General features: G+C 42.4%; 1 protein-coding gene across 7 annotated transcripts in view; it reads right to left on the bottom strand.

Moving 5' to 3' along the window:
* The window catches only part of RAVER2 (ribonucleoprotein, PTB binding 2), a 99,558-nt gene that overhangs the window by 42,594 nt on the left and 37,200 nt on the right, over positions 1 to 19,764 (bottom strand). For 5 of the 7 annotated variants that reach the window (XM_060206357.1, XM_060206354.1, XM_060206351.1 and 2 more), the window contains exons 3-5: positions 17,814 to 18,283; positions 12,327 to 12,518; positions 1,371 to 1,497 (exon numbers count right to left, since the gene is read on the bottom strand). In XM_060206357.1, the coding sequence (XP_060062340.1) occupies positions 1,371 to 1,497; positions 12,327 to 12,518; positions 17,814 to 18,283 (789 nt within the window). The remainder of the gene's footprint in view (positions 1 to 1,370; positions 1,498 to 12,326; positions 12,519 to 17,813; positions 18,284 to 19,764) is intronic. The other 2 variants (XM_060206355.1, XM_060206356.1) reach the window with 1 other exon arrangement.

The raw sequence follows: 19,764 nt of genomic DNA, 5'->3' as shown, positions 1-19,764 counted from the left end.
CAATTTCAGCTTAATTAATAACGTTTTGTGGTTTCCTGTACAGTGAAACAATTTTATGACAGAAAAGAAAGGGAAGGGCAAAGAACAAGGCCAAGTAGGTCAACAGGCAGGGCACACACCTTCCAATTCACAGTCCTGGCCCCACCTGAGAGCACCAGGTGAAGCAGTACTGTGGTATCTTTCCCTCTCTGTCTATCTCGCCTCCCTGTTTCTCTCTTGCTATATGAATTTTTCTTAATGAAAACAAATGACATGGGAGCAGTGGAATTATGCATGTATGAAAGACTGGTACAAGGAGAAAAAAAGGGAAAGAAAGAAGATATATATATATATATATATATATATTTTTTTTTTTTTTTTTTTTTTTAAGGAAAAAAGAGATCTTTAGCCCAACAAAGTGATCTTACTTAAAAAAAAAAAAAATTACGGGAGTCCGGCGGTAGTGCAGCGGGTTAAGCACACATGGGGTCAAGCACAAGGTCCGGGGTAAGGAACCTGGTTCGAGCCCCCGGCTCCCCATCTGCAGGGGAGTCGCTTCACAGGCCGTGAAGCAGGTCTGCAGGTGTCTGTCTTTCTCTCCCCCTCTCTGACTTCCCCTCCTCTCTCCATTTCTCTCTGTCCTATCCAACAATGACGACAGCAATAGCAACAATAATGATAACATCAATAACAACAACTACAACAACAGTAAAAAAAACAAGGGCAACAAAAGGGAAAATAAATTATTTAAAAAATCAATAAAATTATAGAAAAACATATCCTTTGCAGATAAAATCTGTAACAAAGCAGGATATAATTATCATCGAATCTAGAAACCGTGTCACCGGGGAGCACAGGCGTTAAAACTGAAAATTTACGGGAGCCAGGCGGTAGCGCAGCGGGTTAAGCACATGTGGCACAAACTGCAAGGACCAGCGTAAGGATCCAGGTTCGAGCCCCCGGCTCCCCAACTGCAGGGGAGTCACTTCACAGGCAGTGAAGCAGGTCTGCAGGTGTCTGTCTTTCTCTCCCCTCTCTCTCTCTATCTTCCCCTCCTCTCTCCATTTCTCTCTGTCCTATCCAACAATGACGACAACAATAGCAACAATAATGATAACAAGGGCAACAAAAGGGAAAAAATAAAACAAATAAATTTAAAAAAACTGAAAGTTTACTATTTGACATTTATTAATAAATCAGGAAACACATGAGCAAATTGTATCTACCAAAAATAGACAAAACATTATCACTTCAGATCATTAATGAAAATCCATTAACAGGTCCCAGGAAACTACCAGGATTACACTTATTTAAATGCGTTTTCTCCTGGAAGAACTGTCCACCACGCTGCAGGCCGACATCTTATATTAAGCAGCACACATGGAGCTTACCTGGTTTGACAGCTCGCCTGCAGAGCTGGGGCTGGAGAAGAACTTGTAGCATGGCTGGGTTGTTTAAGCTTTTCATGATTTGCATAGGATTTGGTTCTGGAAGTAAGCCCTTTTGATTACTGTGCATCTTCAAAGAATAGAGATAGAGAAAACATTAGAACTATGGACAGAGATGCAATAAAAACTTCAAAGGCTTCTAACAGGAACGCTCATGTACCTCATCGATTTTATGATAAACATGATTTTATTTATATTATCCATTTGTGATACACACTCAACCAGAATTCCTAATTATAAGATGGTCTACTTAAGGGAGTCAGGCGGTAGCACAGTGGGTTAAGCGCACGCCGCACAAAGTACAAGGACCCGCATAAGGATCCTGGTTTGAGCCCCGGCTCCCCACCTGCAGGGAAGTCGATTCACAGGTCTGCAGGTGTCTCTTTTTCTCTCCCCCTCTCTGTCTCTGTCTTCCCCTCCTCTCTCTATTTCTCTCTGTCCTATCCAACAATGACGACAACAATAACAACAACAATAATAACTACAACAATAAAACAACAAGGGCAACAAAAGGGAAAATAAATAAATAAATACATATTTTTTAAAAGATAGTCTACTTAAAAATATTAGGCTATTTCATTAAATTGGTAATAAAAACAGATTCCCAAGAATAAAAACCCATGCCCAGGGGCCAGGTGGTGGCACACCTGGTTAAGTACACACATTACTGTGCACAAGGACCTAGGTTCAAGCCCCTGGTCCTCAACTGCAGGGGGAAAGCTTCATGAGTGGTGAAGCAGTGCTGCAGGTGTCTCTCTGTCTCTTTCTCTATCTCTCCCTCCACTCTCAATTAATCTCTATCCAATAATTAATTTTTTTATAAAAAGAGAAAAGCCGAGACCCAGAGGATTTACTAAAAAAAAAAAAAAAAAATTGTGTGAGAATATTAAAGAGAAAATAACACCAATTCTCCTTAAACTCTTCCAGAAAATGGAAGAAGAGCACAGACTCACAAACACATTTTATGAGGTGAACATCACTTTCACCGCCCCCCCACCCCCCGGCAAAGCACAAAAGGACTCTACCAGGAAAGAAAACTATAACCGATATCTCGGATAAACACTGGGAACAAAGATCCTGAACAAGATCTTGGCAAGTCGAATCCAATTATTATCAAGAGAATAATTCACCAAGACCAAGCGGGATTCATCCCTGGGAAGCAGGGACGGTTCAACATCTGCAAATCAATGTCATTCATCATATCAACAACAAGATAAAAATCACATGGTCAGACCCATTGGTGTTGAAAAAGCATCTGACATGACCCAACGCCCATTTATGACAGTCTGCAGAAATTGCGAATAGAAAAACCATTCCTCAACATAATAAGGACCATTTCTGACACATCCACAGCTAATACCATTCTCTTCCTCCTCCTCCTCCTCCTTCTCCTTTTAATATTTATTTATTCCTTTTTGTTGCCCTTGTTGTTTTATTGTTGTAGTTATTGATGTCATTGTTGTTGGATAGGACAGAGAGAAATAGAAAGAGGAGGGGAAGACAGAGAGGGGGAGAGAAAGATAGACACCTGCAGACCTGCTTCACTGCCTGTGAAGCAACTCCCCTGTAGGTGGGCAGCCGGAGGCTCAAACCAGAATCCTTACTCCAGTCCTTGTACTTTGCACCACCTGCGCTTAACCCTCTGGTGTTTAACTCTCTGCGCTACCGCCTGACTCCCCTAATATCATTCTTAATGAGGAAAAGCTGGGAGCTTTGCCCCTAAAATCGGGAACCAGGACATGGATGTCCACTATCTCCACTGCAATCAGACAAGAAAGAGACATCACAGGTATACAAGTATACAGGTATACAGGTATACAGGTTGGAAAGGAAATGGGGTATACATCAGTGGTAGAGCAAGAAATCAAACTATCCCTATTTGCTGATGACATGATAATATACCTAGAGAACCTCAAAGACTCCAACACAGGGGGAAAAAAAAAGCCTACTGAAAAATAATTCAGTAAAGTAGCAGTATACAAAATCAATACACATAAATTTGTGGCATTTCTGTATATACACAAGGAGTTAGAGGAAAGGGAAATAAAGGACGCAATCCCATTTACAATAGAACCCAGAAAGACAAAATACTTTGGAGTGAGTCTTACAAAGGAGGTTAAGGACCTTTACAATGAAAACTATAAGACACCCAGAGCTGATCAGTGCTCTGGTAAGGAAAAAAAAAAATACTGGCAAGTGGGGAGATAGTATAATGGTTATGCAAAAAGACTCTCATGTCTGAGGCTCTAAAGTCCCAGGTTCAATACCCCACACTACCATAAGCCAGAGCTGAGCAGTGCTCTGGTAGAAAAAAAGAAAGAAAGAAAGAGAAAACTATAAGACATTGCTAAAAGAAATGGAGAAGGACACACAGAGGTAGAACAACATTCCTTGTTCCTGGATCAGAAGGATAAACATTATTAAAATGGCCATTCTACCAAAAGAAACCTACAGTTTCAACACAATTCCTATCAAGACCCCAAGGGTATTTTTCAAGTAAATCAAACAACTTATTAAAAAAAAAACTGTGTGAAACTATAAAAGGCCATGAACTACCAAAGCACTTCTAAGAAAAAAAGGGGGGAAATACGGAGGTATCACGCTCCCCACTTCAGTTTATACTACAGAGCAATTGTAATCAAAACAGCATGCTACTGAAATAAAAATGGACACTTGGGTCAATAGAGTGGAACTGAAAGCCCAGAAATGAGCCCATATTTACACAACCACCTAATATATGACAAAAGACCCAAAACCACTCAATGGGGTAAAGAAGGTCTCTTCAGTGGTCCGGGAGGTGGCACAGTGGCTAAGGCACTAGACTCTCAAGCATGAGGTCCCGAGTTCGATCCCCAGCAGCACATGTACCAGAGTGATGTCTGGTTCTTTCTTTCCTCCTATCTTTCTCATGAATAAATAAATGGATTCTTTAAAAAAAAAAAAAAAAAGAAGAAGAAGAAGAAGAAGGTCTCTTCAACTAATTTTGCTGGAAAAACTGGACAGCCACATGCAGAAAAGTGAGACTAGACTACCACTTAACACCATACACCAAGGTCAAGTCATTAATGGATCATGGATTAATGATCTAGAGACTAGACCAGAAACTCTAAAATTTATAAAAGTCCAAGTTGGTGAAACTTTGTAGGACCTTCACATCAAAGGTATATTTGGAGACTCAGCCCCCTGGGCATGAGAATTGAAAACAAGAGTAAATCAACTGGGTTACATAAAACTAAAAACCTTCTTACACATCAAAAACAAATTACACCAGGACAACCAGGCAACAGAGTAAATGGGAGAGGATATTTGCACATCACACATCAGAGAAGTGACTGATATCCAACATCTATACAAAACTATGCTGATTCTCTTTGGGAAGTGGGGAGACAGAAGTCTGGCGGTGGGTATGGTGTGGAGCTGTACTGTAACTTACAATCTGCTAACCTACTATTAATAGTAAGTAAAAAAACTAATTTGAAAGTGCTAGGATATTTTAGCATACAGTGACATCCTCTGAAACTCTCAAATACAAATTGGCTTTAAGGAGACAATTAAGTAGGACAAAATTTCTTCATATGATATAGGTAGAAAGAGAAAGGAGATCAGAATTTACTTACATTTACTAAATAATTGGTATGGTATGAATATGTTGATAGAAGACATTATCATGTTAATATTAGGTGTAGCAATCTAGGTTGCTTTGGGAATACAAGTTTTTTTTTAATATTTTAATATTTTATTTATTAATGAGAGGGATAGGAGGAGAGAGAGAGAAAGAACCAGACATCACTCCGGTACATGTGCTGCTGGGGATTGAACTCAGGACCTCATGCTTGAGAGTCTAACACTTTATCCACTGTGCCACCTCCCAGACCACAAATATATATATTCCCCCCCCCTTTTTTTTTTTATTTTGTTAACCAGAGCACTGTTCAGCTCTGGCTTATGGTGGTGCAGGAGATTGAACCTGGGACTTTGGCGCCTCAGGCATGAGAGTCTGTTTGCATAACCATTATGCTTATCTACCCTCCACCAGGAATACAATTTTTAAAATTTTTTTATTCATTTACAGAGAACTGAGAAGGACAACTGGATCCCTTTCTCAAAACAGAAGGTATGAGATTGAAAGGGGATATCTGTGGACCTGAGAACCTGACATGAAGGCTGAAAAAGTTTTAAAAAGATAAAGTCCCAAAGCAGAAGCAGACACCAACAGCCTGAAGGAGCCTGAAGGAGCCTCTAGCCACCACCAAGGTAGTCTAAAGCAGTAGTTTCCACTGTGTACAGAGGCTGCTTCCTCCACACTGCCCTTGGAGGATCATCACTTTCCAGAGCCAAAACCACAAGCAAACAATAGCATCAGCTCAGAGACACTCAATGGGACCAGTCACCCCACCAACCGCAGTGGCAGCAAAGTCAGAGACAGGAAGGATCATGTCACGCTACATGGCAGGCATTAGAAAATTCTCCCCACCTCCAAACTCTGTTAGTTCTTTCCTCCTGCCCGGCAGGGTAAGTGAAGAAAACAAAAGTTAGAGAAGAGCAAAGTGAGGAGTGGAGAAGAATGGAGGGGCTCCCTCAGGGACACGTGTGTGGGTGGGATCGGGAAAGCTACAGTCCAGGTTAGATGATAAAAACACAAGTGTTCTGTCCTAGGTCCTTATCTGTCCTCCTGGCCTGTAAGCCAAAGCTTCATCTACGCTCAAGCTCTCCCAGCCCAGACAAGGAAGTTGACTGCCACTAAGGGACATTACACATTCACAAAATGATGATAATTAGAGTAAAGCCGGTGGGGGTGGGGGGGGGGTAGGTAGCAAAGTGAAACACCTGTATGAGACAGCAGAGTCAACGACAGGACACAGTAAGAATGCTAAGTGGGTGGGGGTAGAGAGCACAATGGTTATGCAAAGAGACTCTCACTCTCTTTTTTATATATGTATATATATATTTTAAATATTTATTTATTCCCTTTTGTTGCCCTTGTTGTTTTATTGTTGTAGTTATTATTGTTGTCGTCCTTGTTGGATAGGACGGAGAGAAATGGAGAGAGGAGGGGAAGACAGAGAGGGAGAGAAAGATAGACACCTGCAGACCTGCTTCACCACCTGTGAAGCGACTCCCCTGCAAGTGGGGAGCCGGGAGCTTGAACCCACTTGCACTTAAACTGCTGCACTACCACCCGACTCCCGAGACTCTCACTCTTGAGGCTCCGGAGTCCAAGGTTTAATCTCCTTCCCTACCACTAGCCAGAGCTGATCAGTGCTCTGGTGTACAATCAATCAATCAATCAATACAGTGTTTTTAAAAGAATGCTACGTAAATCTAACAGACACCCTAGGAAGGATAACAGATTTTCATACAGTTCGAAAGAACAATCAATTAGAAATAAGCATTGCAAAGAGTAACCATTCAAACAATATAGTTGGCATTACTCTAATCTTTACATGAATTAGATGGCTTGATCTCCCCCCAGTCAACTCATTAGGGCTAGTATTATCACGATAATCCGCAGCCCTAAAACTAATTAATAAAACAAGTAAAGCTGATACAATATTTAAAAAGAAATAAAATATAAAGATTGAAAATTTAAAAGAAAAAAAAAGAGAAAATGGATGCAAAAAAAAAAAAAAGAACAACACTAAGTTGTGAGTCAAAGTCCTCAGAGTCACAGGCTAAGTTCCCAGCAACACTCTATGCCAGCATTGAGCAGTGCTCTGGTTCTCTCTCCTCTCCCATCCTCTCTTTTATATAAATAAATCTTCAAAAATGGAAGTGCAGTTTGGGGAGTGCGGAAACACAGGAGAAACTTGAATGAATTCGTAGCACTTGGCTTTTATAGTTCTATAAAGTAGGAGCCATGATCCCCTGATAGGAAGAAGGGGAAGGGCAGTGGGGAGAGAGAAACTGTAGGAAAAGGAAGAAAGTAGCAGAGATGAGACAAACTTCAGGTGTCCTGGGGGACCAAATACAAACACAAGCCATGTGTCTGAAGTATGTTCGGTCTTCAGTCGAGGCTCCAAGCCACACCACACCGCGTTTGCCGTTTGCTTTTCTCCAAGGAGACAGTGTCCTAGCTACAAAAGTAAGTAAAGGACTTAATGGAGTCCAATTCACATACTCCACAAATCCCATCCAACAAAGGGAATTTAACTAGGAAAAGAAGAAGGAGAAAGAAACTGATAGTCAAAGAATAACTGGAGAAGTGAATTATGCCATCAAAAAAAAAAAAAAAAAAAAAAAGACAGTAAATCCTAGAAGGAGAAGGAAGGAAAAAAAAAAAAAAAGGACCAGACATGAACTCCAAGGACTAGGAAGCCCAGCCAGTCTATCTTGGCGTTACTCTCGATCGCACCCTGTCATTTCACGAACATCTCATAAAAACTGCAGCAAAGGTGGGCGCGAGGAATAACATCATTGCAAGACTGGCCAGCTCCTCATGGGGCGCGAGCGCTTCCACACTGTGATCATCATCTCTGGCATTATGCTATTCCACTGCAGAATACTGTGCCCCAGTATGGTTCCGTAGCCCCCATGTCCACTTGGTCGATTCCAAATTATACTCCTCCATGAGGATCATTTCTGGAACCATCCGTTCCACCCCGGTCCCATGGCTGCCAGTTCTTAGCAACATCGCCCCGCCAGATATTCGTCGGGATGCGGCATCATCTAAGTTCATTTCCCGCGTCTACGCTCGACCGGACCTGCCAATCTACGCGGATATCTTCGCCCACCCTGTCCGACGCTTGACGTCTCGTCACCCGGTCTGGTCCCCTACGCCTACACTGAACTTCTCTGTTCCAGTCTCTTGGAAACAGAGTTGGCAGTCAGCTGAGGTCAAGAACAAACACCTCATCACAGACCCCTGCAAGCGTCAACCCGGCTTTGACCTAGCACGTTATGATCGGGCCCTCCTCAATCGCTATCGAACAGGCCATGGCTGGTGCGCCGCTATGTTCCATCGCTGGGGAGCCAGAGACGACCCGCACTGCCCCTGCGGCTCCAGACAGACTATGACCCACATAGTCAACGACTGCCACCTCTCCAGATTCAAAGGAGGTCTCGAAACTTGACATCAGGCTCAACCTGACGCTGTTGACTGGCTACGGAAGAAGGGCAAACGCTAGAAGAAGAAGGACTAGGAAGGAGCGAAAGAGCTAAGGGTCTCCTACCTGTGCTTTCTCACCCTGTCTCCCACACAGCTCATGTCCACCACCCCCAGACCACCTTCTCTCAATGGCTTAACTCTGATCCAGTCACTGCCTGGCTTGTACACTTGATACATCCCACCCTGATGACCAAACGCAGGCTGAATTCTTTTTTTTTTTTAATGCCTTTTAAATTCCTTTCTCTTATCCTGTAGCAGTCATTGTTGCCACATTGATGGCAGTTCCATACCTTTTTTTTCTTCTACCTGCTTTACTTTCAGTTCATAAAATTTCACAGTTGAAAGGGAAAGACCTGACATATCTGAATTCTGTTTCTCTATAATTTTAGATGCATATTTTGTTGTTATGTGGAAAACTGAGAAATGTGCATGTACAAACTATTGTATTTACTGTCGACTGTAAAACATTAATCCCCCAAGAAATTTAAAAAAAACAGAAAATATCATAAAGTTTTTGCTTTTTTGCAGTACTGTTTTACCAACTATTTTCTTTCATCTTTTGCTATTAAATATTATAACAATTTTATAATTAAGAACATTGGTGGTAGGTAAAGTGGACTGTACATACACATACACACTCCTCTATGTGAATATGAAAATTTGAAATTATAAACCTGAAATCTGTTAAGTTTACAAACCAGTGTTAAGCCACCAATGATAGAAATTATTTTTAAAAAATTTAAATACATACCTAGAGACTGAATCAAAATTATTTTCAATAAAAATTAGGAGATCAATTACTGAAGCCTGGGTGGGGGTACAGCATAATGGTTATGCAAAGAAACTTTCATGTAGGGGTCGGGCGGTGGCACAGTGGGTTAAGCGCACGTGGCGCAAAGCGCAAGGACCGGCATAAGGATCCTGGTTTGAGCCCCCGGCTCCCCACCTGCAGGGGAGTCGCTTCACAGGCGGTGAAGCAGGTCTGCAGGTGTCTGTCTTTCTCTCCCCCTCTCTGTCTTCCCCTCCTCTCTCCATTTCTCTCTGTCCTATCCAACAACCAACAATGTCAACAACAACACTAATAACCACAACAAGGCTACAACAACAAGGGCAACAAAAGGGGGGGAAATAATGGCCTCCAGGAGCAGTGGATTCATGGTGCAGGCACCGAGCCCCAGCAATAACGCTGGAGGCCAAAAAAAAAAGAGACTTTCATGCCTGAGGCTCTCAAGTCCCAGGCTCAATCCCCCATACCGCCATAAGCCAGAGTTGAGCAGTGCTCTGGTAAAAAAAAAAAAAAATTACTGAAGCCTAAAATATGCAGGCTTATTCTTGGAGCATTATCAGTTCTCCATGCTCTGGTATCAGACTACCAGACACTCTTCAGACTTCCAGTGTGTCGTCGTCATCGTCCCCCGCCCCCCTCACTTCCCACTTGCTTGCAAGTTCAACTCATCCTACTGCTGGGAAGGTTTCTTTCAGTCAGTGTGCAACCACTCACTCACTTTCTATAGGGATGGCAGATTTAGCCGATAAAAACAAAATTGGGTTCAACACACCATGAATATTATTTCAACATATATGTCTCAGGCTAAAGAAATACTTCCTGGGGCCAAAAGGTGGCACACCTGGTTAAGCATTCACAGTACAGTGCACAAGGACCCAGGTTCCAGCCCCTGGTCCCCACCTGCAGGAGAAAAGCTTCAGGAGTGGTGAAACAGGTCTGTGGGTGTCTGTCTGTCTCTTTCTCTCTGTCTTTCTCCCCTTCCCCTCTCAATTTCTCTGTCTCTATCTAATAATAAATAAATAAGAATATTTCTTTTTAAAAAAGAAAAAAATACTTCCTTGGCAATCCTGTCCGCTGTTAATTAATACATTTCAAAATGCTGGGATGGGGAGATAGTATAATGGCAAAGCGAAAAAAGATCTTTCATGCTTGAGGTACCAAAGGCCCCAAGTTCAATCCCCTAGAACATTATAAGAGAGTTGCACAGTACTCTATTGAAAATAAATAATAGGGGCAGGGGTAGATAGCATAATGGTTGTACAAAGAGATTGTCATGCCTGAGGCTCCGAAGTCCCAGGTTCAATCCCCTGCCTCACCATAAGCCAGAGTTAAGCAGTGTTCTGGTGTTTCTCTCTGTGTCTTTCTCTCTCTGCATCTCTCTCAAAAAATAAAAAATAAATAATAGGGGAGTCAGGCAGTAGCGCAGCAGGTTAAGCACAGGTGGTGCAAAGCTCAAGGACTAGCATAAGGAGGCAGGTTTGATCCCCCAGCTCTCCCCCTGAGGGGAGTCACTTCACAAGCAGTGAAGCAGGTCTGCAGGTGTCTGTCTTTCTCTCCCCCTCTCTGTCTTCCCCTCCTCTCTCCATTTCTCTCTGTCCTATCAATAACACCGACATCAATAACAACAACAATAATAACTACAAGAAAACAACAAGGGCAACAAAAGAGAATAAATAAATATTTTTAAAATTTTAAATAAACCAATAATAATAAATTAAGATGAAAATACATGTTAAAGTACTCATGTCACAATCAGTTGTCACCTTCTTCACAGACTCTTGCCTGATTCCTTCAAAAGTAGACCCTTTCCTTCTTTCAACAAAGAGATCTGCATGCCACTAAGTGCTTAGAGTCAAAACTGTGAAGAGGCAGTCTGTCTGCTGGGAACTGTAGACAAAGTAGAGATGGCAGGGCAGGCGAGACAGCACAATGGTTATGCAAAATGGCTTTCATGCCTCAGGCTCCAAAGTCCCTGGTTCAATCCCCAACCTCAACTCCCACACCTGACCACCACCACCACCACTACCAGCATTAACCAGACCTGATCAATGTTTTGGTTGGGAAAGAGAGAGAAAAAGGAAGGGAAGGAGTGAGGGAAGAGCAGTGGTATGAGAGGTGGCTTAGTGGATAAAGCACTGGACTACCAAGCATTTGGTGTTGAGTTCAATTCCCAGCATAGCATGTGCCAGAGTGATGTTCTGGTGTTTCTTCTCTCTCTCTCTCTCCTTCCTTCCTTCCCTCCCTCTCTCTCTCTCTCTCTCTCTCTCTCTTTCCCTCTCTCCCTCCCTTCCCCTTTGCATCAATAAATCTAAAGAACCTGGAAGATTAAGCAGTTATGCTAAAAAAAAAAATGTGCATGTGATCAAAAATCTTCCTCTACTTGTATTATTTTGAACTTCTGAACACTTTTGGCTTAGAGAAGCATATTGCATTCAAAATGCACAGAATAGGGAAACAGACATTTATTATTTATTATTAATTCCTTTAAAACAACACAAGTCTTTGAAAGATTAACACACTTTACTGAGTTTTTCCTTTTCCAAGGACTCCTGGTTTGACCTGGCAGAGGAATCCGATAGCCACTGTTTCTTTTTTTTAATTTTATTTTATTTATTTATTCATTCCCTTTTGTTGCCCTTGTTGTTTTATTGTTGTAGTTATTATTGTTGTTGTCGTTGTTGGATAGGACAGAGAGAAATGGAGAGAGGAGGGGAAGACAGAGAGGAGGAGTTAGAAAGATAGACACCTGCAGACCTGCTTCACTGCCTGTGAAGCGACTCCCCTGCAGGTGGGGAGCCGGGGTTCGAACCGGGATCCTTATGCTGGTCCTTGTGCTTTGCGCCACCTGCGCTTAACCCGCTGCGCTACAGCCCGACTCCCGCCACTGTTTCTTAAAAGGGGTGTCTGTGTCCACTGGAAGTCTAATGAAGGCGCAATGATCAGATGATTCAGTAGATCGCAGCAGTATCAGAAGGTTTCTGCATCCTACAAAGAGCAACCAACTCACCACACGTCGAGCTGCAATGAGTGCGGCCAGTGTGCTTCGGCCCGAGGCTCCAGGGGCACAGAAAGAAACCTGGACTCTGTTTCCCCTGATGGCCATGCCGTCCGCTGCTCGCTGCACTTCCTCAGTGTTCTCTGCAGTGGGGTACTCGACCACCGCAAAACCGCCAACGTAGCTACCTTCATCCTGTGCGAGCTGATGAAAAGACATCTTGCTCAAAGGCAAATTCTGCTGCGAAGTTACATTTATTTACAGTATACCTTTTTTTTTTTTTCCCCTCCAGGGTTATTGCTGGGGCTCGGTGCCTGCACCATGAATCCACTGCTCCTGGAGACTATTTATTCCCCCTTTTGTTGCCCTTGTTGTAGCCTTGTTGTGGTTATTATTGTTATTGTTGATGTTGTTCGTTGTTGGATAGGACAGAGAGAAACGGAGAGAGGAGGGGAAGACAGAGACGGGGAGAGACAGACAGACAGCTGCAGACCTGCTTCACCGCCTGTGAAGCGACTCCCCTGCAGGTGGGGAGCCGGGGGCTTGAACCGGGATCCTTACTCCAGTCCTTGTGCTTTGCGCCACATGTGCTTAACCCACTACGCTACTGCCCGACCCCCTACAGTATACCATTTTAACATACAAGAACAAATGTATCAGAGCATGATACCGGTAAAAAACAACAACAACAACAACAAAAAATGTGTGCTTTCTTCCTGGAAAAAACCAGCTTACTGGTGGGTTGAATGCAGTCAGCTATAAAAACAAAAAGACATATAATAATACTCTGGCAAGCATTTTAATTCTTGGGGGGGGGGGAGTGAGGCAGCAATGGTTAAGTGCAGACATTACACTACACAAGGACCCAGGTTCAAGTTCCTGCTCCCCCTACCCCTTGCAAGAGAAAAGCAGGGTTGCAGGTGTCTGTCTCTTTCCCTCTCTATCTTCATCTCCCCTCTCCATTTCTCTCTGACTCTATCCAATAATAAAAGATTGAAAATTTAAAAAAACTTGAATTCTTTCATTATCTAATTTGTTTTAAAAATCAAAGTTCAAATGATAAGTGTTTGTATATTAAGATCTCTCTCTGTGTAGTAAGTGATAATAAAATATAGATTCAATTATTAAATTCCAACTGTCTCTATGAATTCACCAGATACATAGAGAATAAAATACACTAAACAATTACCTGATGAGATTTCTATGTAAAATAAAGTCTGTTTTCTCTTGAGAGGATAGGAAGAACAACATTCAACTTTTTTATTTCTTTCCTTATTTTCCCTTTTGTTGCCCTTGTTGTTTTATTGTTGTTATTTTTGTTGTTGATGTTGTTGTTGGATAGGACAGAGAGAAATGGAGAGAGGAAGGGAGACAGAGGGGGAGAGAAAGATAGACACCTGCTGACCTGCTTTACCGCCTGTGAAGCGACTCCCCTGCAGGTGGGGAGCCAGGGGCTCGAACCGGGGTCCTTATGCCGGTCCTTGCGCTTTGTGCCACGTGCGCTTAACCCGCTGCGCTACCGCCCAACTCCTAACATTCAACTTTTATTTCAGGATCTTGGGCAAATTCTGAGAATTGTCTTATAGTAGCAACACATTAACTTTTCAGTAATGGAGGCTGAGTTTTTTTCACAAACTAATGGAGTTTTATAAAGTTCTTGTATAGCTTCTTTGATGTTTACTCTATTGGAACTGGAGGAATGGAAAGGACACTAGTCATCAGTCTTAAGTTGCACATACAAAACATATACTACAACTCCAAAATTTCTTCTGCACTTCAGGAGCCAAGCAGCAGTGCACCTGGTGGAGCACACATGTTACAGTGCATAAGGACCCAGGTTCGAGGCCCTGGTCCCTACCTTCTGGGGAAAGCTTTGCGAGTGGAGAAGCAGGGTGGCAGGTGTCTCTCTGTCTCTCTTCCTATCTCCCCCTTTCCTCTCAATTTCTGGCTGTCTCTATCCAATAAGTAAGTAAAGGTAATTATCAAAAAATTAAAAAACTTTCTACCACAATTACAGACCCAACCAATGTATGATTTTAAAAAATTGGGAAGTGGAAAGAACAGATGAGAGGAAAGAAGAGAAGGAGCATGGGAGGAGAGGACAAAAAGATGCAAGAAATGAAAGGAAGCAACAGTTGACCAGCTACTAACAAGAATCAGTAGTAGAAGTATATATATATATATATATATATATATATATATATATATATATATATATATATATAGCTATGTTTTTGTCTATTTGGAATATACTGAATTGTACTATGATAAAATGCCTGAAAATTACAGAACCTACTCTGTATACCTCACTATCCTAACACCATTTAGAATTACACATTCTTGGTGGGAATGGTGTTAATATACACTCCTATCAACTTGTAGTCTCACAAATCACTATTTAATTAATATGAGAGGGGAAGAATGGATTGGATGTCTCAAACTTTTTGATGTACAGACCATAGCTCGGAGTTTATGTTCCTTCAATTTAAGCACTAAAGACTTCAAATTGGTAAACAGACTGAATTGTCACAGTGGGCTCAAATTGTTAATACATTTCTAATAATGATTTGTTCTTTGAAATATTAAATCTCCTAAAAGCTTAGACCAGAGAAACAGAAGCAACTGGTGGTGTTACTTATAAGATACAGCTATATGTAAATAGCATAAAAGGACAAAAATTATGGCAAGGTGTTGTATGATACAGCAAAGCCTAACAATGGGATTTTCAAAGTTAAGAATGGCCAAATAATTTGGTTATAGCTATGACTATCTATTGCCTTCTTAAACCCTAAGACAGCAGGAACCTTCCCTATTCTCTATAAAGCCCATATTACTCCCAGTCCTGAAACCTCTGGGCTGAGGCTCACTTTCCTGCAAGCTTCTCTCTATTCATACCAAATGATCCTGCATCTGATGATCCCAAAGTAAGCAATGCAACCAGTACCACCTTGGCATGTTTCACTTTGGACTATGTCCAGAGATGTCAGGCCTAGAATGTCAACCCTCCAGCTTCATTACTCTGGTGAGACCTTTCCTAGCTCATAGGACTCCTTAATTCCATTTCTGGTGGTACACTTCTTAAAAAAACCTCAAAACCTAGATATAGACCAGGGCCCATGAGATGGGACATATGTGCACATGTATCCGTAACTTAGGGGGAAATATACACCTTAAAGCAAAAGTACACAACAGTCTGCAGTGAGCCAGTAAATGAAGCATGCAAGTAGAAAGACCGAAAAAGACATCATAAAGTACCTAATGAAATAGTGTCTACTTAGATCTAGATACCCTCCTCACCAACTTCCTATTCCACTTCCCTCAGTCACTCCAAAACTAACCTTGTCAAAGTAAGGACTGCAAAAGCTGAATAAGGGCAAGAGACTGGCATACTTTAATGATGACTCTTTAGTCACTATCAGGCCACCCCATCAGCTGGGGCCCTAGTCGGGGAGTCCTGCCATTCCCACACAAACATGATGGGCCTAGTCCTCTAACATATCCCTCTCTCCACTGTCACTGGTCATCTCCGTCAGGAACAACATAATGGAACCCTCTGTGGGTCCCTATAGGGCCTTGCCTTCAATGTGGTTCAACAATAGTAGGGACTGTTCCATTCTCCAATGAGAAGCTGGACAACATACTTTACCACTCAAGGAAGATGGGTCCTGAAATGAGTGCAGCCTGGAATGTTCCTAGCCGTGACCACAGAATGTGAGCTCAGACCTACAGGGATGCAGAGGTCACATAGGCTCCTGTGCTGACTATGGGCCCCAGATGAAATCGGTGGGGGTTACAGTTAACAATATTTATATACTTTCCCCATACTTGGGAGCTACTCTCTTCCCTGATCCAGCTTTCCAGTCCTTTTTCCAACTATGACAAAATCTCCCCAGATAATAACTTGCGTCCACATGAATATTAGCTGTCAGGCTTAGGCAAAAACTAGTATAGTCATGGACCCCTTGGAATATACCTAAAATATACCTACTAGCTTTTTCCAAAACAGAGACCCCAAATCTCCATCTGCAATATTCCTGCCTTTAGGTTCATAATTAGTCAACGATTTGCTCTGCTTTATATTTTAACTCTTTTTCAGTCACCAGGTTCCACATAATACCATGATGCCAACCAAACTTCCATGGACAGACAACCCCACCATGTGTCCTGGAGCCCCGCCTCCCCAGACCCCTGCCCCACTAGGGAAAGAGAGAGAGGCAGACTGGGAGTATGGATCGACCTGTCAGCACCCATGTTTAGTGGGGAAGCAACTACAAAAGCCAGACCTTCCACCTTCTGCACCCCACAATGACCCTGGGTCCATACTCCCAGAGGGATAAAGAATAGGAAAGCTTTCAAGGGGTGGGGAGATGGGACACAGAGTTCTGGAGGTGGGAATTGTGTAGAATTATACCCCTCTTATCCTAGAGTCTTGTCAATATTTCCATTTTATAAATATAAATTTTTTTTAAAGAACTACACATTCTTCAAACTTCAGCGTACCTTTCTATCTTCCATTATTTTATTTCTACAGGCTTTACAGTTATTTTCTTAATTTCCAATTATCTCCTACAAAACTGTATGGTTTTAAGACAGCATTTATCTATTATCTACATTGCTGACATCGAGAAACACAGTACCTGGCACAGAGAAAATGACAAATACGTCATGGAACAAGCTGACAGAATGGGAAGGGAGATGAATGATGGATTTGCTAAAACATAGTTGGGCAAGTTAGTATAATCTCGCCCATGAAAAAAATGAACTGACTTGACATTTACTATAGAGTCTTCACTATAGATTCGAGTGAAACTTAGATGATCTGTTGTGTCTGTAGGTATAATGATCTGCTAGCATTTACAGAACAGATACATGTGCAGATACTTTTAAGTATTTCAAGTGATGCTTTAAAATACATATCTAGGGGGCCGGGAGATAGCACAGCAGCAGATTAAGCCATATGGAGCAAAGCGTAAGGATCCCATTTCGAGCCCCCGGCTCCCCACCTGCAGGGTGGTCGCTTCATAAGCAGTGAAGCAGGTCTGCAGGTGTCTCTCTTTCTCTACCCTCCTCTCTCGATTTCTCTGTCCTATCTGACAACAATGACAGCAATAACAACAATAAACAACAAGGACAACAAAAGGGGGGGAAATAGCCTCCAGGAGAAGTGGATTTGTAGTGCAGGCACTTCTTCTTCTAGCATTTGCCAGTGCAGGCACTGAGCCCCAGCAATAACCCTGGAGGCAATAAAAATAAATAAATAAATAAATAAAACAAAATACATATCTAGTTGGTACTGCACCAAAGTAAAAGACTCGGGTGAAGGGTGAGGAGGGCTGTGGTCCTGGAACATGATGGCAGAGGAGGGCTTAGTATGGGTTGAATGATTATGTGCATAATTGGGAAATGTTACGCATGTACAAATTATTGTATATTACGGTCAGCTGTAAAGCACTAATCCCCCCCATAAGGAAATTAAATAAAGAAATATAAAATACCTACCTGGCAAAACACAGGCTTATGGATACTGGAAAAGAACTGCCACAATTCATCTGAATCCCTGTAGTCAGTAGGGAGTTTGTCTATACAAAGGCACTTGGAATGAATGAGGTCTGCAGTCAGTAAGTTAACATCCATCCACTGTGCAAACAGAGCAGCTGCACCCAACTGTTTCCCCAACAGCTCCAACCTGGCTTTGGCAGCAAAGTCCTTTTTCATGTACTCCACAAATCCATAGCCTTTGGAATGCCCCGTAACTTCACTGTAGACCAGAAAACACCTCTCGATATTGCCATAAGCACGCACAAGTTCTTCAAAGTCTTCTAAGGTAAAAGAAGTGGGCAAGTTGGTAATACACAGCAAAGCATCTGTTGGCTGGAGCTGAACTATTAAATCTTTTCCTCGAAAGGAATATTGATGAAATGTCCGAATTGCATTCTGGGCTTGCTCCCCATTCAATAAGGTGACAAAAGCTGGAAGACAACAACATGGATTAAGATTATCACTTCATTCTGTGTCTGTGGACTATCGACATGCATAAACATACTGCTGAAATGAAAGCGTTAGAAAATAATATTTATTATATGCCATGCACTCTTTTTTTCCTCAAAAAAATCAAAGGTGATTAAAGGTGATTACAAGTTTATAGGACTAGAGTCTCGTTCCACACCACACTCCCTACCAAAGTTCAGTGTTTCTACCCTGCCAATGACAGACACAAGTTTACTTCTGCTGTAATTTTTTGGCAAGTTCAGATGTTTCTGTTCTAGAAATTCCACAGAAGTGAAGCTGTCCAGTTATCTTCACCTGTGTCAAGCTAGTGTGGGGGTGCTTCTTCTCAGCCGCATACTCTCTGGGTTGGAGAGAACGTGACTGGAGCCAGCCTGGGCTGCTACTCACTCAGCGATGTGACAGAGATGACCCAGGAACAGAGCTCGTGGTGGCAAGGTGATTCAATTCTTTATTGATCAGAGAGCCAAGGCTTTTAAGAGTCAGACAGACCCAGAAGTGACAAGTCGGAAACAGAAATGGCTTGACATGGTTTGGAAAGGGGCGGAGAAAGGCAAAAGGAGACTGGGAAAGGTAGGAACTTCCTTAGCAACTGTTGCAAGGGTTTTAACTGGTAGGATTAATAATATCCTGCAGGCAGGGAGGGTCTTGAGGGTAGAAAGAAGATAGATCAAAGGAATGGAATGGGTGGGGATCTTTCAGGAAAAACAAAGATTATGTAGATAATAAGGGAGCAGGCCATAGTGTCAGGAATGCAGGGTGCTTTGTGAGGCAGGGAATCTGATAAGACGGGGCAAACCTTGGGGAGTTGTATCTCTCCTTGCTCGACCTCTCAGTAGAGAGAGAGAGACTGACAAGATGGATGTCCCTCAAGTCAAGCCCTGCCAAGCTCAAGCACATCCTCACAATTTCCCGACAACCTAGAGACATAATCCATCCATTCCATTTTGCCAAGCATAATCACGTCCAAACCCATCCATTTTGCCCCCCCACACACACACACTTTTTTTTTTTTATTGCAGAGTGATATTTTATAACTTGTTTTTTTAGGATGTTTTTGGTTTTGTCTCCTGGGTTATCACTGGGGCTTGGCACTATGAACCTACTCTTCCTGGTGGCAATTTTTTTTTTCCATTTTTGTTATTGTTGCTGCTGTTGTCGTATAAGATAGAAATTGAATTGAGACAGGAGGGGAAGACAGAGGAAAGAGAAAGAAAGACACCCGCAGACCTACTTCACCACTTGTGAAGCGACCCCCCTGCAGATAGGGAGCGGGGGGGGGGGGGGCTCGACCGAGATCCTTCTGTGGGTCCCTGCTCTTCATGCCATGTATGCTTAACCCAGTGCGCTACCAACCAACCCCCTTTAGGAACTGTTTTTAAATATTTGTTTTTTGAATGGAGAAATTGAGAGGGAAGGGTGAGATGGAGGGAGAGGGTGAGTC

This window comes from Erinaceus europaeus, chromosome 13, assembly GCF_950295315.1.
Source record: "Erinaceus europaeus chromosome 13, mEriEur2.1, whole genome shotgun sequence".
NCBI classification, from domain to species: domain Eukaryota; kingdom Metazoa; phylum Chordata; class Mammalia; order Eulipotyphla; family Erinaceidae; genus Erinaceus; species Erinaceus europaeus.
Note: the sequence above shows the minus strand (reverse complement) of the source record. Positions and strands in the feature narration are given on the sequence as shown.